This window comes from Rhinolophus ferrumequinum, chromosome 16 (genome assembly GCF_004115265.2).
Source record: "Rhinolophus ferrumequinum isolate MPI-CBG mRhiFer1 chromosome 16, mRhiFer1_v1.p, whole genome shotgun sequence".
Taxonomy (NCBI): Eukaryota; Metazoa; Chordata; class Mammalia; order Chiroptera; family Rhinolophidae; genus Rhinolophus; species Rhinolophus ferrumequinum.
In genome coordinates, this window is record NC_046299.1 from 56,273,054 (window position 1) to 56,296,216 (window position 23,163).

General features: G+C 42.8%; 1 protein-coding gene across 2 annotated transcripts in view; it reads right to left on the minus strand.

Moving 5' to 3' along the window:
- DYDC1 (DPY30 domain containing 1) overlaps positions 1 to 19,542 on the minus strand; it is a 36,960-nt gene extending 17,418 nt beyond the window's left edge. The window contains exons 1-6 of one of the 2 annotated variants that reach the window (XM_033131027.1): positions 19,160 to 19,542; positions 15,335 to 15,497; positions 14,784 to 14,885; positions 8,226 to 8,306; positions 5,094 to 5,198; positions 2,673 to 2,754 (exon numbers count right to left, since the gene is read on the minus strand). In XM_033131027.1, the coding sequence (XP_032986918.1) occupies positions 2,725 to 2,754; positions 5,094 to 5,198; positions 8,226 to 8,306; positions 14,784 to 14,885; positions 15,335 to 15,481 (465 nt within the window). In that variant the 5' untranslated portion in view covers positions 15,482 to 15,497; positions 19,160 to 19,542 and the 3' untranslated portion in view covers positions 2,673 to 2,724. Of the gene's footprint in view, positions 1 to 2,672; positions 2,755 to 5,093; positions 5,199 to 8,225; positions 8,307 to 14,783; positions 14,886 to 15,334; positions 15,498 to 19,159 lie in introns of those variants that run through there. The other variant, XM_033131026.1, reaches the window with a different exon arrangement.
- Between the last annotated feature and the right edge of the window lie 3,621 nt (positions 19,543 to 23,163).

A 23,163-nucleotide genomic window follows, 5' to 3' on the forward strand; every position in this document is an offset into this window, starting at 1 on the left:
TTTTCTTTACCAAAATTCATGGCCTGAATCCCATGATCTGAATTTCACCTCCACATCCTTAAGGAAAACTGTAAAAAGCTCTCAAAGGCCATGATGGGTCTTCGCACACATCAACCCCATGTCTCAAGTCCAGACCTTGGGTGCTGGTGGCCGGAGCCGCCACCATCCAGTTCCTAACAGTCGCTCTAGGCCTCTCGTTGGCTAGTTTTCTTCACATCCCCATGGGTTTCACAGGTTCAAAACTTACCTCTCCATGATGGTTCTTCTAAGGGCTTTCCCTTTCACGAAGCTGGCTCCTATTTGTACCAGTTAATACTTCTTCACACATGATGTCCCCTATTATATGTGCACACAAATTATCCTTCTTAACTATGAAAAACCTCTGTAGGGGTAAAAGTCATGCCTTAGTCCTCTATTCCCATAGTGACCAGCAGGGCCAGGATGAGCTCAAGGCAAGCAGAGTGCCTAGGGAGCAAACTCTGAGAGGCAGGCATTCTCAGGTTTGTGGAATTGCTGAGTGAGCACTTAAATTTCATACCTCCTTTGCTTCACCCTGGCCCAGTCCTGGCAACTAGTGATGTCCCTTCGACATAGATTCAGAATGAATGAATCCATAAACCAATGAATCAACAAGATGGCAACAGTATAAGTACTGTGGGTGATTACTCATCTTTGTTGAAAATGAGATTGGAGACAACAGTCAGCGGTTCTAAGATCGACTGTGGTGATGGTTATTCAACTCTGAACGTACTAAAGACCAATGAATTGTAAATTAGCAATTTTAGCCATACCTGGAACCCCCGAGGGTGAAACCAGTAATAGAGGAACAAGGCAGAGCCAAGAGAAAGCCAAGCGAGGGGAGCTAGGACCCGGAACTACCTACTGAGTTTAGGCCTTGGCTGAATAGTAAGATTAACACTCATGTGAGATTCAGCTAAAAGTGTATTTATTGCTCTTGTATTTTGGTGATCTGGTATAGCTCACCTTTTGCAGTGAGAAAATCTAGTTTTATTATCTATATTTAGATCCTTTATATCTCTCCATTCTTTCATCCATTTCCTCCTCCTCTTCTATTATTCTTGTCTTTCATGAGACCAGGTTAGCAGAAAAATGTAGAATACTTCAATCAAGCCCAGGGTGTCACCTAACAACAGAACGCCTGCTGGAATAGGAGCCATCCCCACTCCTACCGCTGCATGGGTCTTGCTGCCATTGGCAAGAAACTGTGAGCGTGGCTGTCTGTCCACAGGCTACAACCTGGCCCCAGTCCCCGTGGGCAGTGGGCATCTGCTCTCTGAGTCATCTCCCGCTGTACGAAGCCTCTTCCCACACCCGACAATTTCCCTGGTCCCTGATCACTTGCTGGACCTTCGTTGAGGGCTCTCCTCCCAGAGACTGAACCTGTTTTATCTTTTTTACCCCATTCTTCCTCCTCCCTCTGATGCCTAGCTCTGGCTGGGAGCTCTTCACACAAGACTACCCCTGCCCCAGAACCACAATCCTTCACCCTATGACTAGCTAACACTCAAGAGACTCCTGTTGTTCAACCCCAACAGCAGACTGCACCCTGTGGAGTCCGGCAGAGGTTATGCTGAGCCGGAGAGCCCTGTGATCCCTGCACTATGCCCCACCCCTGCACTATGGTACCTGTCAAGGCTGAGGCGGAGGCATGGACACTCCTGCTCCCTCAGACACTCCTACCGGGTCATCCACGCTGGGAACACAGTGCCTGGTAGCCTGAGTGACACAGAAGTCATCTCTCCAGGGCACCTTACACTTTTTCTCATAAATGTACAAAACTGATATGACAAGATAATATTTCTTTTTAATGAAACCAATATTTTTCCCATTATGTTTTCCCCCCTTTTGTGTTTCCATTTAAGCAACTAGGCTGTTCTGTTCTCTTGCCTCAGGAAAGGTATGTTTATAACCAAACACAGCATTTTTTTTTTTAAAGGAGCCTCTTCCTGGCATTTATGTTTCCATGCCTATACCCTTCCCTAAAGAACAGAAAAGACTCCTAATATAGATTTGGGAGAATTTTATAAAGGAAGCGAAGTTCTCCCTAAAGTTCAAGGCTAGACCTGAAACTTCCCAGGGGCCAAAAGTGCAGGGTCCACAGACCACCCAGGGTCCATTCAAGGCAGCACCTGCGTGGCCTGTACCCAGTGCAACTTCCCTCCAATGGTAGCACAGTACTTTTGCCCACTGACTGCTCCAGAGGAAATGATGCGTCTGTACCGTTACCCATCCCAGCCCCATCGATTATCCTGCACTAAGCGATTCTACGAAAGATCACTTCCCAACAAACTGGGGAAACCTTTGCCGTTCACTCCCAGGAAGAAATGCCATATCTAAAGCATGTTGAATATTCTTAGGCCCTGCACGGTGACATCGTCTTCCACTTTTCACAGACAGTCACTTGCATCTCAGGCACTCTTGTTCTCACTTAGACACACACATTCTTTTCAGCTTGTCTCAGGTTTGCCCCTTGTGGTTGCTTTGGGAAACTCTCGTTTCTGTTCTCCCAATGGAATCTACGAATAATCAGTTGCACTAGGGACTCCAAAACAGTAATTTAAGGCCACCCTGGAAGCCCATTTATAAAGCTGTCTTAGAGGGGAAAAAAGAGTTTAAGTTTGGAAGAAAAAAATACAACTGGGGACTTCGTATTTTGAAACTTGAAACAATCAGAAAAATTTATTGCTCTTAGGTTGGATGATCCTACAAGTCTTGATCTATGTTTAATGAAACCTAAAAGCAAAATAAAAAATGTGCTTTAATACAATTAGAACTGTGAAAATGTACAAGCTAAAGAAAAGAGAGTTTAGGTGATTTCTATGTGATTATGTAAATGAAGCTTTTTTATTATTTCAAATTATTTCAAATAAAATCCAAACTCAACCAAATCATAACTATGTTCTCAATGTATTTATAGCCCTCCTTTCTTCCACTTCCCTTTCTATCCTTTATTGATATGCGTATCCTTCTTGCAGGGGTCCTCTTCCTAAACCCTTAAACGTTGGATTTTCTAATGGCTTCACCCTGAGCCCCCTCCTTCCTTCTGCAGCTCTCTTAGGTACCTTCCTTACTCTCCCAGCTTTGCTTAGCGTATATGCCCATGAGTGCTGGACTTCTCTTCTACCCTCCAGACCCATATATATCAACTGGACTTTGGCCATTCTCACCAGCATATCTCAGAGTCATCTGAAACTCAACGTGTCTACAACTGAAGCCATCGTTTTCATAAAACCTGCTTTCTCTTATTGTCCCTCAACAATTGGTAAAGCACAAAAAATGGTAGCGTCCAGTTGCCCAAGGCGGAAACCTGGGCATCAGCCTTGACTTCTTTCTCTCCCTTATCCTCGTAGTCAACGGAATCCACCCAGTTCCCCCATCTCTGCCGTGTGCACCCTGGTCATTTTGCCTCTGGATGACTGTAAACACCTCCTACGTCTCCTGTTTGCACTCCTACCCACTCAAATCCAATCTCCACTTTCTAAAAACACACATTTAATCCTTACATAAACCCTCTCAATGACTCCCACTGCACTGAAGTCCAAAACCCCTAACAGGACGTAGAGAACCCAGTGTGATCTGGCTTTTATCCACTTCTCCAGCTGCGAACCACACTATTCCCCTAGCTCCATACAACCCACCCATAATACTGGACTATTTCAGTTTCTTGAAAGCATCTTGCTCTCTCCATCTGCTGGGCTTGTCTCAGGCTGAGTCCTTAAACTTCACTTCCTCTGGAAGACTCACACAGGCAAGGTCAGGTTTCCCTGCTCTGTCCTCTCGGAGCACCTTTCCTATGGGAGCCTATGGCCCCCAACGGGCAGGGACCCAATCTGTTTTGTTCACTGGTATTTTCTAGCACCCTGTATAGTACCAAAACATAATACCAAGACATTTAGTAAAAATGTACCCACTGACTGATTAGCACCCAGCTCCACTTCCTGACCAGCTTTTAAAAACATCATTTCACGACTTCAGGTCATCAATGTTATCCTGTCTAGATTCCTACAAGGGCCTCCTAACAGTCTTCTCGAATCTATCACTCCACTCTCTTCTATATGCTGTAGCCAGATGGCCTTTCTAAAATACAGTTCTGATCCTACTGGCCTCCACTGCCTTTAGAATAAAATCTAAATGTCTGAGCACAGATTACAAGTCATTTCATGGACTGGCCCCTGCCTTCTCCGCATCTATACTCACCCCTGCCTGCTTTACACTCTCTGAGTCTTCATACTTGCTGTGTTCTCAGGCCCCCACCCCACCAATGAATGACAAATGCCTGACTTCCTTCCGGAAGCCCTCCCTGACCAAGGTTCCTCAGCTGGGCTGGCTGTCCCACCTGTCAGTGCACACTGATTAAGGTGCCGAAGTGCACCTGTCTGCTAGGACAGTTCTGCTTTATGCCTGTTCATCTGCTTGGTTACCCAGAGCTCCTCCTCTCACTCTCCAAGCATACTGGTGTGGACAGTACATTACCTGATCACTCTAACAGTAACTAATAATTGCTCGTCCAATTGTCTGTTTCTCCCCTAGCCAAGGTCAAATCTTAACTATCTGTTTTATGCACCACAGCATCGGGCACAGTGCCTGGCATGTAGAAAACACTGTATGTTTATTAAATAAACAAATATACGTATATACTGTAAAAGCAAGCACTTTGATTAAGACACTTATTTGGTTCGAGGGTTTGCTACTAAGAACCAAAATGTTGCCCCTCCAAATTGAAAGATTATGTGTTTCACCAAATGATTGTAAATACATATTTTGACAATTTCAAAGCCTAAATCCAAAATATATCTATCACCCGCTGCACAAGAGGGCACACTGCTACATCAGCATGAGCTCCCAAGCTCCTTTCCCACGAGTACTGACACATTTGTGAGGAGCCAGACATGTGCCTGCCCTCGCCGTGTGGCCAGCTGCACACATTCACAGAAGGGCAGAGGGCCAAAGGAACCAGTTTGTTTTCTATGGAGCAAAAGGTCCATTTGCCAGCCAACCCTGGCCTCGTACGCACTAGGCTTTCCTGAAGTAAAAAGCCTGGTTTTCACAAAACACTCTCTAAAGACACTTACATCAGACAGTATTGATTCGTCAACCTCTTCCACTCTGCTCAGGTTAGGTGCCCCGTATCGGTCACTGATTTCAGCGAGTGTCTTGCCTGAGTCTGCTGCTATATCCTACAATTGTAAAAATCATTTTTACTTTTAAATGACTTCAAAATTATAACATTAATTTTCTTTTAGTTTTGATAAGAAACTTCTGAATTACAACATCAAAATTCAACATTGTCAATTAAAGGAATGAACCAATATCTGTTAATGGCAAGAGAATTCTAGGAATAAATGCTAAAACTTGCTAAAAAAATACATTCAGAAATTTAAAATATATCATTGTAAGTAATCAGGTGGTCAATATCTCACAATATTCTGGTTTTAAAAATACAAACACAAACTGAATATCCAATTTTTATCCACTTTGAGATTTTGCTTTTTAAAGCACATCATGTTTGTGGCTTGTTATTACCAGAATATATATTTAGCCTTTCAATTTTGTTAATCTCCTTATTAAAAATTTAGCTACTAATGTATCAAAATTAAGCTCTACATTCCAGGATACTCATTTATTTCACATAACGTAGAATAACTTTTTCTTCTCACATCTAAATATGAAGTATCTTTACTCGTAGCTGTATTTTCCATATTCATTCTCATCTACAATATATAAAAATAAAGAAAAATGCATTGAATATATTTTGCCTCTTAATTTTGTTTAATTTTCAAGCATTTTTATTTTTACATAATGCTATCTAGAATCAATTTAACAGTGAAAATGTTATCACTCTTGAAGGAGTGATAATCTGAATCCAAATAATACAAAACTGCAGATCACAGTCTCATTTAATACTCTATACTAACAGAAGACAATCATGTTTTGTTTACAATTAAATACAACTTTTTAAAAAATGAAAGGGGCTTATTAAACATCAAACCTCAAGCCTAGTTATTAGCAAATGCAAAAAGTGACAAAATAAAATTTTTAATGAACGCTTAGAGGAGAGGTTTTAAAGAGAACTTGCAGTTAAGTAGAAGTTTATAGATAGCAAGAAAGACGTAAATATTTCTGAAGGAACTTATCTGGCCCAAGTCACTAGCCAAATGCATGAATCTTCTCATGGTACCCGAGCAATGCCCTCTATAGTACTCTGAAAACATGGTAGGCCTTGTTCTGACTGTGAAAACATCCTTCTACCCAACCAAACCTTACTACAGCCTCTACCTTTTCATCCTAAGGCAGCAGGGTGACCTCACTGATTCTGAGCTGATTCGTTTTGGCTGTTCCAAGATGAGTGATCTCGTGACCATATATACAGTCACCCTAATTATAGGGGACATATGTGGTACTGTTTTCTCAAGACCATTCCATTCTCCTGTAACATCTTAGCCCACCACCACATGGCTTTAGTGGGGATGTCCCTGTTCTCATAGGACCCTCTCCCTCACCCACCGGATAGATATTTGACACGAACTAACCCAGTCAGAATCCTTCCCCAAGATGCTTCACTCAACTGAAATCAAAAAAAGGAATCCACTCCCCTCAGATGGTAGGAACCACAACATTACAAGACCCAGGAGCCATGAAGAACCACGTCCCTAACCCATATGCAGCAAACCAGGCCATGGTGACAGAGAGTGAAACTAAGGGCCAGAGAACAGCAGAGGTGAGAGCCCTGGTAGTATTTGATTCTCTTGCTCCCAAAGGTCTGGAAGGCCCGATTGTACCAGAGCCCTTCACAGTTTATTTATAAAACACTTTCTTCAAACCAGGATACTTCCAAGAAATTTCCTTTGGCAAATGATAGTGTAAGTTGTGTCTCTGCAGCTACAAGAAGGCCAGGGCAAAAGGACATACATGGCCTCATCTCTGAGCACTGGGTAAGGCGGGGTGCTTTGCAGGAGAGAGGTGAGGGGTGACAGGCAGCAGGAATATGGATTATTGTGGTTACTGTGGCTCTGGTCACACAGTCTGATGCCGGCAGATAGCAAATAACGTGAGTATAACCTTCATGGAGCCACAAAACAGAGTCCAATCCCTCCTATAAATCTAGACTTTCAAACATTCAAACACAGCTATCAGGGCATCTTGATAAAATGTACTTCCAATTCTCTAATCATTTTAATCACTGTCTTCTGGATACATTCTGGTTTTTCTTCTTTCATTTTTGATCACTGAATCTTAACTGAAGAGAAAGGGGGTATGTCTTTATACGGATTTGTATTGTGTATGCATGTACATCACGTGGCCCACCACACTCAGACTAAGAGAGCGTCAGCATCTGTATTTTTTAAAACTATGTATAGAGCTTTGAATTTATCCTTTTCAAAAATCTGATCTTTTTTATTCAATTCACTCTTCCAGTGTTTTAAAAATTGCTTTAAATAATGATATTCTCATCTAAGCCACTAATAAATATATCCTATAAAACCTGTTTCTGTTTTTATTTTTAAGTATGGAATAAATAGAGGAGTAACATTTACGTAACAGGTCTGGCTATAAACATACTATATGAAATACCTGGTTAAAAAGTATAACTCAGACATCCAGAAGTTGGTCTGTATGACATACACATTTTGGATACCTGGAAACATTGGCCAAACTGATGCTTGACATTATACAGACACAGTCAATGGAGATGGACTTTTTGATTTAAGTCACTGCATAGTTTATTTAATGAAAGACATGAAAAATCTCTATTAATAACATATTTTTAAATGTAAATTATTGTTGAGAATACATTTAACATGAAGAAAAGAGACACACGACTCTCACAGAGATCAGAATACCCCAACATTACAAAGAACTTAACCCTCAACATCAACCACCAGAATTAGGAACAGCTACCACTTAACTAAAATGTTGATAATATCACCATCAGAGAACTTTCCTGTTCACAAAGCAGTTTCGCAAACACGATCTTATTTGATCCTTATAACGACCCACTGAGATATTGCTAACAACACTATACTGTTATCCCTATTTTTATAAAGGTAAACTGAGACTAAAAAAGGTTCCAAGACTTGTTTAAGTCACACAGCTAACATGTGGCAGGTCTTTAGACTATGAATCTCATGATACAACAGCTAGAAAAAGTAGCTTGAGGAGTCTAAGTTTCAGATAAAACAGGCATTTATAAAACTTCAAATTACCTTTTCCAAAAGTTCTTGATCTCTCTGTAATTCTTCTAGTCTCTGTCTCTCTTTTTCTTGCATTTCCAACTCCAGTTGTTGCTGAACATTCAGAAATAAATAAGTCATGTTAGAGTCAGATCAATCGCAAGGAATTAACTATCACTCTGAAATGTCCCAGGATAATTAAGTTTACACTCACCTTAATTTCATAAACACAAAAATTAATGATCACAGACACCTAATACTTCAGCTTTTACAATATTCCCTGAAGCATAAACTAAGAAAGGAAGCTTCCTTAATTGCCAATTGTAGAAAAGCACAATTTGTACAAAATCAAGTCATTTTCTCTGTTCTTGAAGCAACAAATGGTCATTTTTTTCCAGATAAAATCTCTCTTACGCATAGATGGGTCAAATCAGGCCAAACCTTGGTTACAGAGAGTGGATGAGAAAACGCTAAGTGTATTATCTGACACCATAAGATAATCAACCATATATGTGGTCCCAACTCAACAAATATGCCACACTAGCATAGGGGTCAGCAAACTAAATTCTGTGGGCCAAATCTGACCCAACTCCTGTTTTTGCACAGCCTCCAAGCTAAGGACAGTTTTCACATTTTTAAAGGGTTGAAAAACATGAAAGAATAATAATAATGAAAATTATGTGAAATGCAAATTTTAGTGTCTATAAAGAAAGTTTTATTGCTTGATGGCTTTTGCACTACAGCACAGTTGAGTAGTTGCGACAGAGACCATAGGTGGCACTCGCATCACTGTGCACCCCTGCTCTGCACCCCACCAACCACAGCGCAACGGTTACAACAGTTTTGGAGCGCCCCACTATCACTATACTGTGGCACTTTTTTTCATGTTTTTTAATCAGTGCATACCCAACAGGTCAAAACAAGAAGTGGATTTTGAAGGTGGTCTTTTAAGACACTGTGGAGAATGGATTATTTAATTATCAAATTAAATGGCAAAGTATGGTGTTTATTCAGCAGTGACGCTGTACTAAAAGAATACAATAAATATTAATATTACCAGACTAAGAATTCATCACAATATTCTCAACTGACATGAAAGCGACGGTCAGAGATATTTTTTTAAAAAAATAGTAAAACAGAATTAGTTCATTACAGCAGAATTTCTTCACAAAAATTAAAAATGAAAATGAGACTGCAACAAAAGTTAAGTTTCCAAGTGGCTCATTTGTTAGTCAAGCAAAGAAACACATTTTCCAATGGTGATTTATTAAAACCTGTTTAATTTCAGTGTTCAGAAAAAAATTAAGCTTATTTAAGATTATCAGCCTTTGGGGAAGAACAGTTGCTCTAAGAACTGATAACACTGGGAGCAACATCAATAGTCAATTAAATACAAGGCAAACAGTTCTGAGTGGTTTCCTTGTCTCTTGATGAGCAGACAAATATTCCCAACACTGCTCAGTTATTGTTTATTCAAGGAGTCAATGCTGAGTTCGAAGCGGCTGAAAAATCAGCCTGTATGAATAGTCTTCATGGGACAACTACAGGCAAAAATATTTTCAAAGAAGTTGAGAAACACTAATTCAGTACAACGAGAAGTGAAATCTGCTAAGATGTGTTACAACTAATGGTGATAAAAATATGCATGGAACAGAAAAAGGCTTAGTTGGACAAATTTACAAAGCTTGTGAAAATAGTGTTTAAAGCCTATTCACTGTATTATTCGACAGCAGTTACTCTGCAGAAAATACTTGAATCGATCATGTATTATTGAACCAGTATTGTCCTTCATTCACTCTTAAGAAGTTAACCATCAGTCTGTCAATTTTGCTCAAAAATAGAAGCGGAATAAATCCTGACTTGCGCTAACCACAGCAGTTTCGTGGCTTAACAGTGGTAATGTTTTACTGTGAATTTTTGAGCTCTGGGCCAAGCCAAATTTTTCTTAATGTGAAGAACCATTCTCAACCACTACCATCAAACATTAAATGGCTTTGGAAATTAGCTTTTGCTGCAGACTTAATAATGCTTTTTTAATCAATTCAACCTAAAATTATAAGGCAAAACAGCAGGTATATGTAAAACTTAAACTGCAGGAAAATCATTCCAACAACAATTAATGTTGTTTGAATCACAAGATCAAGCTGCTTTGTACACTTGCAGTGCTATCAAAAACTCAAACAAGGAACTAGATCTCCTTTCCCATACAAATTTGTAGCAGATCTGTCTTCAAGCTTATAGTTCCAGAGTGTTTTAGGCCTCAATGTAAGTGCAAAGGAAATTTCCGTATTTCAAAATCCACTTAACTATGTAATTGAGAAACTTGTATAAACCTTCCATTGGAATTGATTCATCTACAAAGTAATGAGATGCTATAAGGCAAATATCAAGAGAAAAATCGAATAGAATTCTACAAACGCCTTCCAAGAGATGAATATGCCCAAACTCATATCAATATTTGGCAGCACCTATATGTGAAAACATATTTTCAAAGATGACACAAAAAATCTCATTTCAGATCAGCATTAACAGAAAAACACTTTCAATCAATTTTGATGGAAGGGAACATTAACTCTGAACTCCAACTAAGTGAAAACTTATGTTTAAAAAAAAGAATTTAATTCTTCTCAGTAAGTGAGCTTGTATTACAAAAAATAAATAAAATTATTCAATTCTTATTATTTACTTCACCAACAAAACATTTGTGGAAATTTGTTTTCTCTCTTGCTACATCTACATGCTATATCTACCGTAATACCTATATAATATCCTCAATTTTGCCTCTATAATATCTACCTTTGCAGAAAGAGTTTGCCAACCTCTAAGCTAGAAAATAATTTCTTACCATCAATCCAGTGCCACACCATAAACAAGCTAATAGACTCATCCCATTGAGAGCATTTTAAAACTACATTTTTAAAATATGTTTTTAATTTTATTTATTTATTTTTTAAAAGATTTTATTGGGGAAGGGGAACAGGACTTTATTGGGGAACAGTGTGTACTTCCAGGACTTTTTTTGCAAGTCAAGTTGCTGTCCTTTCAATCTCAGTTGTGGAGGGTGCCGTTCAGCTTCAAGTTGTTGTCCTTTCAGTCTTAGTTGTGGAGGGCGCAACTCAGCTCCAGGTCCAGTTGCCGTTGCTAGTTGCAGGAGGCACAGCCCACCATCCCTTGCTGGAGGTCAAACCAGCAACCTTGAGGTTGAGAGGACACACTCCAACCAACTGAGCCATCCGGGGCTCAGCAGCAGCTCAGCTCAAGGTGCCTTGCTCAATCTTAGTTGCAAGGGGCGCTGCCCACCATCCCTTGCGGGACTCAAGGAGTTGAACTGGCAACCTTGTGGTTGAGAGCCCACTGGGCCATGTGGGAATCGAACCGGCAGCCTTCGGAGTTAGGAGCACGGAGCTCCAACCGCCTGAGCTATTGGGCCGGCCCACATTTTAAAAAATAACACATTTTGGGGCGGCTGGATAGCTCAGTTGGTTAGAGCACAAGCTCTGAGTAACAGGGTTGACAGTTTGATTCCCACATGGGCCAGTGAACTGCACCTTCCACAACTACAGTGAAGACAATGAGCTGCCACTGAGCTCCCGGGAGGCTGGATGGCTCAGTTGGTTAGAGCGTGAGCTCTCAACAACAAGGTTGCCTGTTCGATTCCTGCATGGGATGGTTGGCTGCGCCCCCCGCCCCCTGCAACTAGATTGAAAACGGCAACTGGACTTGGAGCTGAGCTGCGCCCTCTGCAACTAAGACTGAAAGGACAACAACTTGACTTGGAGCTGATAGGTCCTGGGAAAAAACACATTGTTCCCCAATAAAGTCCTATTCCCCTTCCCCAATAAAATCTTTTTTAAAAAAAGTTAAAAAAAAATAAAAATAAAAAATAACACATTTTTACAAATAAAGAGATAATAACATTGATTCACAAAGGGCTGTTAAAGGTAATTCCTTCGTATTTCTGTATTATCCCCACTAAGATAAAAGTGATCGCATAGGTAGATGAAATGTAGGAACACATCATTCAATCAATTTTCAGACAGTGGTAGAGGAAGAGAAATAACTACTCTCTCAACAATAATGCAAAGTGCAGTTGTTAAATACCAACCACATTGGTCAACATACCTGCTTCTTAACATTTTCGGGAAATTTTCAAAACCCAAATCCTTTCTTCATTAAAGGAAATAAAATCATTAGAAAGATATTCAAATAAATAAGCAAACAAAAAAACGTCTACTTCCATAAGCTCTTCAGTAGAAAACAGCAATAAAACTAAAAGTACTACCCTGTTCACAAGGCCCTGGGCTTGCTGGAGACTGCCTAAAATTTGAAGGAGTTTCAAGTCATTTGTAGGAGAATACCTGCTTTTGCAGTGACCAGAGTCCTGAACCCCCAGCTTACTTGACTCAGGGGTCACGGAGAGGCCTCTCTACTTCTCTTCATCTCAGCCTCATTCTTTCTTACGCTCCTATCGGTTGGTCTATCTCTCCATATATTCCTTCTCCTTCTCTCCTCTATTTCTGCCCACCAATCCACTTCTTTAACTGGTCATAAAGTCTGTTGCAGAATATCATTACATCATTCACTCTCAATAGAGTTCGATGCATAGTGGATTGCTTCACTGGCCAGGATGATACAGCTAGATAAATGTTTTGTTTCTAATATTGCCAAATTTTATCTAAGTAAGGTCAAGTAGATGAGTCCAAGAAAGTTAAGTATCTCCACATTTGTGGTGTAATTATCTTGGGGAAGGAGAACTGCTGAGAAGTTCCGTTGACTCTGACAGACAGGGACAGACACGAGCCATAGGAACTGTAAGACGAAGGGCAGGTCCTCACTCAAAGTTGGGGCTCCTGCAGCAGACACTTGCTGGGGTGACTGTTTCACACCCACCTCAACACTTTGCAATTTCCCCTTAAGAATAAGCCAAATGACTGAAAAATGAAGATTCAGAAGCAATAAGTTTTCAACAGTCATATCCATGTAAATGTTCTACCCCAGTATCAAGGATGGATAGAGACAGGTAGAGAAGTTATTTGCCATGTCTATATTTAACTTTTTATCCACACACCCAAATAATTGACTTGTTTCCCTTTTTTAAATGTGTAGACTTCAGTCAAGATGCTAGAGTTAAGTTCTACATGGTAGAACTACAGGGGTGTCTTAACTTTAGTTCAGAAACTCTCCATAAATTAAATTAGTCCAGAAGCCCTCTGGAACTTTCCCCTATCAAGTGTATCCTCCATGACCCATCCCCCCAACTCTTACCAACATCTCCAGCTCCCCAATCCTGCTACCCAAAACCTACTTCAGTCAAAGGGTTTGCCTCTGACACTTCTTTACTCAGATACTTAGGTCTAAGTGGAGAAAAATCACATAATCACAAAACCAAATCAGATGGCAACATTGTAAATGCTTGGTCTCCAACTACATCTGGGTACTCAATGCTACCAAACAAGTAATGCTGTTTCCCTGGTCAACTCTCTACCATTCTCCAAAGCCGCCATTTCAAACCTTCACCACTCTCCACACACCTCCTACCTCACCTCATTCTTGGAAGATGATTGTGGTCCCTACTTCATTCATAAAGAAGAAACAGTCACACAAGAACCACTTTCAACTTTGTGCCACAAAAACCTATACACCCTCATGTACCTATGCCATCCTTTCCTCTTTCCTTGAATCAAAGATGTGCCCTTCTACCTGCTCGAACTATGTTCCAGACAAAATTTCCTTTTAGCTGACTCTAGAAATCATCCCCTCTATTTCTTAACATCAACCACTCCCCCTCCACTCTGTTCCTTAAACAAAAAAACAAAACAAAACAAAAAAACTCCTGAGGCAGCTGGATGGCTCAGTTGGTTAGAGCGCGAGCTCTTAACAAGAGTTGCCGGTTCGATTCCCACATGGGCCAGTGAGCTGTGCCCTCCACAACTAGAATGAAGACAATGAGCTGCCGCTGAGCTTTCGGAGAGGCAGCCAGATGGCTCAGCTGGTTAGAGCGCCAGCTCTCAACAACAATTCCCACGTGGGATGGTGGGCTGCGCCCCCTGCAACTAAAGATTGAAAATGGTGACTGGACTTGGAGCTGAGCTGCGCCGTGCGACAGATGGTTCCTGGAAAAACACACTGCTCCCCAATGTTCCCCAATAAAAATTAAAAACCAAAAACAACAACAACAACAACAACAAAAAACTCCCTCCCTGAAAATCTCCTAGAAAGCATCACCTAAACTCACCATCTCCCCTGATCCACCTCACCGCACCCATACTGCTCCCACCAAAGTCACCGATGGCCTTGAATGAGCACTGTGAAGTCCTGCTCTCACTCAACCAGCAACACATATGGTTGACCTCTGAGGTCTCACCGAGACACCCTCTCCCGTTGGCATCCATGAGAGCACCGTCTCTGGGTCTTCCTCCTACCTCACTGTTGCTGCTTCTACAGCAGAGAAGACACATACATAAAGATGAAAATATAAGGAAACCATACCTAAGTACCCAGAGATGGGGAGTTTTTCAACATTTGGGTTGTCCCACCCCGAGGTTAATACTGCTAATTCCAGTCACCTCTGCGCTCTCTTACTTGTCTCACCTGCTGAAACATGAGCTCCTCTGCTTTAAGTCTCTCCATCATTTCCTGCTCCATCAGAGCAAGTTCTCTTTCACGCTCCAAGTCCGCCATTTCTTTTTCTCTCTAGTATTGTTTAAAAACAATATCACATGACTCATTAGAGATAAAACCATTTGTAAAAACAATCTTCAAAGCATCTTATCATCAACAGTGGGGAAAAGGTTAAGCAAATTATAGCCTATCCCTTTGAAAACTGTATAATAAATAATTTGGGGAAACGTGCTTTATTTGAATAAAGAGCACAGAACTAAAATTATTGAGCACGATCATAATTGTGTTTAAAAAATCTACAGAGAAATCTGTAGAAAAAAGACTAAAGGAAATACCTAAAAATCTACATAGAGGTCTTCTTTGGGAATTTTCTTCTTTTTACTTTTCCATGTCGTCCACATTTTTGGGTAATAAACATACTATTTTTATAACAGAAAGAAATAACATTGAATTTTTTTTAAAAGCAGACAAACTGAACCAATTATTTTACTCTAATTTTCTAAAAGAAGATTCATACTTACCAGTTTCTCCATGGTCACATTTTCCTTATACTTGTAAAGCCACAATGCTAAATATTCTATTGGATCCACTGGGCGAATTCTTGCTACTTCTGCAAGACCTTGAGTTAGACAAGCCCCAAGGTGCTTTTGAAGATATGCTGACTCCATTTCTAACTCCTGAGTTCTAAAAGATAAATGTTTTTGTATTAATGCAGGAAATTTTCAATTAAGGCACCATAAAGTCGAGTCCAGTGAGGCGACTAGGTCATTACATCCTGCCACTAGTCATGGGCTCCCATCAGGGATGGCACAAGCAAGCTGGCCCCAGGAAACTTCTAATGGCTTCCAAAAAGGCTCCACAGAAGTCATTACAAATAATATAGTTTCAAAATCCTGAAGGGGCCTCAAGTCCAAGAGTCAGAAAAGGAATACTATCATTATTGATTGTGAGAGGACTATATGCCAAGCAATACCTGTCTCACTTAATCCTCGTAACATACCTGAAAAATGGGTATCAACACACCGTGGGCTCTAACTGCACTGAACATCCTGCCCTTCTGCTGATCACACCCTGCATGTTTCCATCTCCACGACTTTTGTACACAATGATGCCTCACTATCTCTCAGCTTGGAAAGCATTTTACCTTCAAGTATCACCTCCCATTCCCTAAGCTTTCCCAGGCAATGCAAACAAGCTGCTCACACAGCACTTGTCACCCTCGCTGAGGATTATTTGTGTATGCACACGTCTGTCCTCCCACTGGAAGACAAACTCCTCTAGCTCCTCCAGGAGCTTTTTAATCACAAGCCAGCTGTGTCAGCTGGGTTTCCATCATGGCAAGTGAATGAATTTCTTCGCTCTCTCAGTAATGTGCCAGCCTGTTAGTTATGAAGATGGACCTTCTTGCAAAAATCTGCAATAACCTTACACCAGACTTTTTTTTTTTAAAGAATGAAATGAATCAACCACTGTATCTCAGATGCTTTGGAAAAACTGATCATCCTCAAATCACCCTTACGGAATCTAGACTCCTCTGGATATATATACTGAGTACAGTATATGCACAGTGAGTACCTAGCATGTCAGGTATGAGCAATTATAGGGGGTAGAATGTCAGTGTGAATCTAGACCTCTCCCTGGACAAACGCACCTAACATTCTGCTGAAAATTTTAAACACAATGACTAGAGGGTATTATGATAAGTTGAAAAAAGTCAGATAGAAAGACAAAAACCATATGGTTTTATTTATATGTGGAATCTACAAACAAAACAAAACGAAAACAGACTCATAAAGAGATCAAACTGATGGTTGCCAGAAGGGAGGGGAGTGGGGGGATGGGTGAAAAAGGTGAAAGGAAACATAGTCAATAATACTGTGATAACTTTGTACGGTGACAAATGAGTACTAGACTTAGTGTGGTGATCACATTATAAGGTATATAAATGTTGAGTCACTACATCATACACCTGAAATTATAATATCGTATCCCAACTATGCTTCAATTTTTAAAAAATGACCTCATGAGATTCACCTGTAGACCCCAATACTGCTCTCTCTCATGCTATGGTGGTGAAGAGTACAAAATGGTATAATCTCTATGGAGAGGAATTACACAATACCTAGAAAATGACATCAATTTTGACCCATCAGTCTCACTTCTAGGATCCCTTCTTGCAAAAATCTGAAGTAGCCATACTGAAATACCACCCAAATGTTCATCATGAAGGGATTGATGAGGTACAGCAACACAATGGATAACTGTGAAGATATAAAAGAGAATGAGGAAGATCTCTAAAAGTAAAGAGTGATCTCTAGGACATAGTATGAAGGGGGAAAAAAGCAAGGTGCAAAAACTGTATATAGTATGCCATCCTTTGTACTAGCAACAGCAGTGGGGAAAGGAATATGTATGTACGAAGTCGGACAATTAAGTTCACAAACTCATCCTAGAAAAAGTGCTCTCATTGCTGAATATCACTACGGTCACCTTCGAAGTACTCCCCTTGGAAAGCTATGCACTGACACTAGAGCCTAGATCACCCTTCAAAGCAATTTTGGAACTGTTTTTCTGGAATGGCCATCAGAGCTGTTGTCCTATTACCCTTGATGTCGTGAATGTCATCAAAATGTCTTCCTTTCAATATTTCCTTTATCTTTGGGTAAAGAAAGAAGTCACTGGGGGCCAGATCAGGTGAGTAGGGAGGGTGTTCCAATACAGTTATTTGTTTACTGGCTGAAAGCTCCCTCACAGACAGTTCCGTGTGAGGTGGTACATTGTCGTGATGCAAGTATTGTTGGAGAAAAGTTCAGGTCGTTTTCGTCTTTTTCATGCAGCCTTTTCAGCACTTCCAAATTGTAAACTTGGTTAACCGTTTGTCCAGTTGGTACAAATTCATAATGAATAATCCCTCCGATATCAAAAAAGGTTAGTTTAGCAACATCATTGCAACAAGTTCGAGAATTTAATTGCCCAACCTCGTATGTGTGTATAGATAAATGGAATCATAAAAACCAAAACTCTAAAAACTGGAAAAAACAAACCTGATTCCCTAACAAGCTGGAGTTGTTGTCTTAACCACACAGAGAAAAGAATTATTACAACTGTGGTTGGAACACAATATCTTCACTGTATTTCTTCAATGGGATATACTCTAACGACAAAAATACCTACATTGATATCTGTCAATGTAAGATAAAAAAGGCTATCTTATTGCTCCTGTTGCTCCTCCAGAAAGATAATGCATGGGAAGAGGACCGTGGTCCCTAAGAGGAAAACCTCTGGCCTGACGGTAGGGCCTCACCCAGGGTTCGTCTCAGATCTATGGACCCTGCATGGTATTATCAGGGGGACCCAGTAGAGGGCTCATTACCTCGGTTGGCATGTTTCCTGTCCATGAAATGGTGATAATACCCATCTCACGAAGGTGTTGTAAGCAATGTTTTTTTTTTTTTTTTCATTTAAGAAAGCCCCCCTTCCCACAGAAACAACTGCCTCAAGCATGGATAAGTTGTTACAAGAAACAGAGAGAGGTCCCTCACCCATGCCTGGGAGAAAGCCAGCCAGCGTAGTAGGGAAGTGGTGGCGATCCAGACAAGGCGGCCAAATTCAGCAAATAAAAATACAGTATGCCCAGTTAAATTTGAATTTCAGATAAACAACTAACGACTTTGTATTATACTATACTTATACTACAAACTTATGCCTTATTTCTCTGAAATGCAAATTTAACTGGGCGTCCCGTATTTTATGTGGCAATCCTCCATTCGGGGCGGGCGCTTGGGTTCCCTTTCCCACCCGCGGTCGGCCGACGGGTGCACGCCGCCCTGCACGCCGCCCTGCACGCCGCCCTGCTCGCCGCCCTGCACGCCGCCCTGCACGCCGCCCTGCTCGCCGCCCTGCACGCCGCCCTGCACGCCGCCCTGCTCGCCGCCCTGCACGCCGCCCTGCACGCCGCCCTGCTCGCCGCCCTGCACGCCGCCCTGCACGCCGCCCTCCACGCCGCCCTGCTCGCCGCCCTGCACGCCGCCCTCCACGCCGCCCTGCTCGCCGCCCTGCACGCCGCCCTCCACGCCGCCCTGCACGCCGCCCTGCACGCCGCCCTGCACGCCGCCCTGCACGCCGCCCTCCACGCCGCCCTGCTCGCCGCCCTCCACGCCGCCCTCCACGCCTCCCTGCTCGCCGCCCTGCACGCCGCCCTGCACGCCGCCCTGCTCGCCGCCCTGCTCGCCGCCCTGCACGCCGCCCTGCTCGCCGCCCTGCTCGCCGCCCTGCACGCCGCCCACCGCGGAGGAGGAGGGAGACCGCCCCAGACGCGCCTGCGGAGCCCCCGGCGCTGAACTAACCCTCGCTGGGCTCGGGGAGCCTGGGCACCGCCTGCGCCCTACACCACGCCAAGGTCCCACGGCCCAAACCGCCTGCGCAGCCAGACCCCAGCCAACCCCTAAGACCCGGTCTCCCAAAGGGCGCCTGCGCTGTCACACGCACGCCTGGCGCACGCGCCTACCCTCAACCGGCGAGTCGTGTCCCGTCGCTAGGCAGCGAGCGCGCTTGCCTGGGGTGGGAATGAGGCGCTCGGCAAAGACAAACGCGAGCACGGGCTGGTGACCTGAGAGTGGAGGGTCGGGACGTGGGGGACGCGCAGCAGAGAGGAGGGGGCTCGAGCGCGGGTGAGCTGAGGAGCGCGGGAGCGAGGGCGAGAACGCGCGGCGGATACGAGTGGGTGCCAGGATAGGTGAGTAGAGACTTGCAACTATGAGGCTATAAGGAGGGGCCTTGAAAACAGGAGTGGAGCGGGACAGGTGGGCGCGCGCTCCCTGGGAGAGATAAGCGGGCGGCGGGGTCGCGGAGAGGAGACGCAAAGGGCTCTGTCTGTGAATGGGGGGAGACCCCTCCACAACCCCCCGGGGCCAGCGGAGACAATCACTGCAAGTTCTGTGGCCCGGTATTTTCACGACTTCACACCTTTGCACTTGCTGGTAACTTCTGCTTGGTGGCTTTTAGAACCAGCTCAGGTGCCCTCACCTCCGGGAAGCCATCCAACCTCTGCCAGGTCAGAGCCATTGCAGTTTTCCCTGGCCTGGTCTTGTGCCCAATACTCTGCTAGTATATCCCGGGAGTGTTCTGTTTTAATTCACGTGCCGGGCAGGCAGTACTGGACGGGAGATGCCTCACTGAACGCTGGAAGTGCCAGAGTGGGCACTGACTGAAGGGACCATGAGCTTGTGTGGGGACAGAGCCAGGAGTGCAGTTTCCAGGCTCTCCGCGTCACGTGGAAAGGTGCTGGCTCAGCTAGCAAATGGCCATCAACTGCGATTGGATGGCCATCAGCTGTGGCTAGTTGGCCGTCAGCTGTAACCAGTGAGCCATTGGCCACTAATATAACTGCTGTGGCTACGCTAGCAGCAAATGGAGGCTAGCAAGAGGATGGTGGCTGAGCTAGTCAGAGTGGATTGCAGTTAGCACGGTGGAGTGCAGCTAGCAAGTGGGGTTGGTTGGTTGACAGAGAAGCGGACAGCAGGTTGCAGGTCGTGTGGATCCTGTTTCCTGTGTCTCCAACCCAGCCACCAGCGAGAATATAATGGTATGACTCCCCTATCTATGGCTCTGTGGGTGTTCCTTTTTGGCCTCACCATTTCCTGTGTTCTTATGTGGGGAGCAGGACCAGAGACTCCGCCTGACACCCTGCATGACAGCTTGTCTGGGTGGGCTCACAAGCATCAGAGCCCTGGCAGATGAAGAAGTATTTACTGAGCACACACTGTGTGCCTAGCACTGGGAATAGAGTGTGAACAAAGATACTCTCCATGCTTATTGCTCTGCCTACTGTGTGCAAGGCCATGGGCAAGGGGACCCTTCAGACCCTCTGAAGAGCTCTGGGAGACTCCAAAATATAGCCCCCTCCCGCTTGGTGAGTGTGCCCGGAGTTGGTCGGGAGTGGGCTGTAAAAGTCCCCTTTGCCCCCTCCCTCTCCAGGCCTTACATTGTGGCACTGTTATTGTGGCTCTGCTGTCTTTGCATCAAGTCTTAGTAACTGTCAGATCAACATATTTCATTGAGACCATTGTTGAAAATGTGCAATTTGGAGCAGATGCTTCCTCCAGAAAGGGTGACAGCCACCCAAGGACTGGAAGTAGAGAGGCTTCCTGGGAATGCAAAATTGATAATTCGACTCTCTGGGAAGGGCAGTTCTACAATGATAAAGGCAAAGTAGACTTGTGACTTCGAATCACCTGGGGATTTTGTTAAACTGTAGACTGAATCATTAGGCCTGGTATGGACCTTGAAAATCTGCATTTCAGCAAGCCCCCAGGTGATGCAAGCCCCCAGGGGATGTAGAAGGTAGTTTATCCAAGTGCATTGGTTCAGGTGGACCACAGATTAGCAGAAAGAGACAACATATACCCCTGTCTCCAACTTCACCACTATCCCTGTGGGAGAGGAGGAAACTTTCCTCTACGCTCAGGGTTTTTTCAGCTGGTCTAATAATCAATTAGAGATGAGACAGATGAAGAGATTTTCAGTAATTAGAAGTTTTCCCTGCCCTACCGATTGGTCAAAAAATGTTATCTCTGATAATCTCTTATTATGGGCAAGGCCCCTAATTCAAGTTCTAGGTAGTTAAGTGGGAAGGGCAGAAGTTTCTCTTGAGCCCACAGGTTGCCTTCAGCTCAAAACAATCTGCGTGCCATAGAGGCACATCTTGGGGTGACTCATTCTGAATCCCTATACCCCAAACTTAGTGACTTCAAGTACACGTTTATTCTTTTAAAGTTTTTGAAGTCAGAAATCTAAAATGAGTCTTACAGCGCTAAAACCAAGTATTGGCAGGGCTCGTTCCTTCTAGAAGCTCTAGAGGAGAATCCATTTCCTCGCCTTTTCCAGCTTCTAGAGGCTACCTACATTCCTTGGCTCATGGCTCCGAATCACATCACCTTTTCTCCCTCTGTTCTGTCATCACATCTCCTTCTCTGTCTGATCTTACTGTGTCCCTCTTATAAAGACCCTTGTCATTACATTGGGCCTGCCTGGATAATTCAGATAATCTCCCTAAATCAAAATTCTTAATTGAATCACATCTGCGAAGTCCTTCCATATAGGGTAACATACATTACAAGTTCCAGGTATTAGGACTTAGACACTTTTGTGAGCCATTTTTCATCCCTGTTATACTGTGTATTTCCTTAAATGAAGGACATTTTCTTACTCATATTTCAATTACCAAAACCAGGAAATTTGACTTTGATTTAATTCTATTATGTGGTCTACAATTCATGTTCAGTTTATCCAATTTTCCTAACACTGTCCATTATGGAATTTTCTTTTTTTTTCCTGGTCCAGATCCAATCAAGGATCATGTATTGCATGCCTATTTAGGCTCCTTTAATCTGGAATGGCTCCTCCTCTTGTCTTTCATGACCTTGGCATTTTTAAGAGTACAGGTCAGTTGTATACTGTCTCTCAATTTGACTTTATTTGATGTTTCCTCAATCAGATTCAAGTTTTGCATTGGGGGCAGGAATCCACAGAAGTGTATTATGTCCCACTAAGAAGTGTATCACATCAGGAGACACACTATGTCACTTTGCCCCTTATTGGGGATGTTTACTTTGATCCTCTGGTTAAAGTTGTGGTGACCAGGTTCTATCACTGTAAAGTTTCTGTATTTCCCTTGGAAAGTAATACATAATTTGTAGGGGAGAAACTTCGAGATTATATAAATATCCTATCCCTTGTCAAATGTTGTCTGAGTTTTAGTCTTCACAGATAATTCTGGCTTGATTCAGTTATACTATGGTGGTTACAGTATGGTGATTTTTTAAAAAAAAACTCCATTATTCTTTCCACATTTATTAGTTGGCATTCTACTTTAAGAAAGAACTTACTGTATATCACATTACGAAATTATTTATTCTTATGTGGATTCATGAATTCTTATTTTACTCCAAGGAGTCCTGATTTCTCTTTTAAGTGGTGACAGCTATTTAAGGAGAAGTTCTGAATGCTTAGTGTGCTTGCTGCTTACTGAGGTGTTTTTGCTTCTAGGACTTTGCGATGGGAAGAGCTAGGAAATATATATATTTTTCTATACTCATATCTATCTATCAATCATCTATCTATCTAGCTTTCCTTCTTTAAACTGAAAAATGCCTCCGGAAAATGTTGATTGTGTCGTGGCGTGTAATTAACCCCTGGGCATTCACAAAACGTGAAAGCATTCACAGACTCTACTACAAAGGAAGTTTTTATTGAAGTTAGGGCACAGAGAGAATGCCCATGGCAGTGTCCAAAAATGATTGCTGCCACAGGTTGTCAGAAGAGAAACACCAGCGTGGTGGCGGTGGAGGTG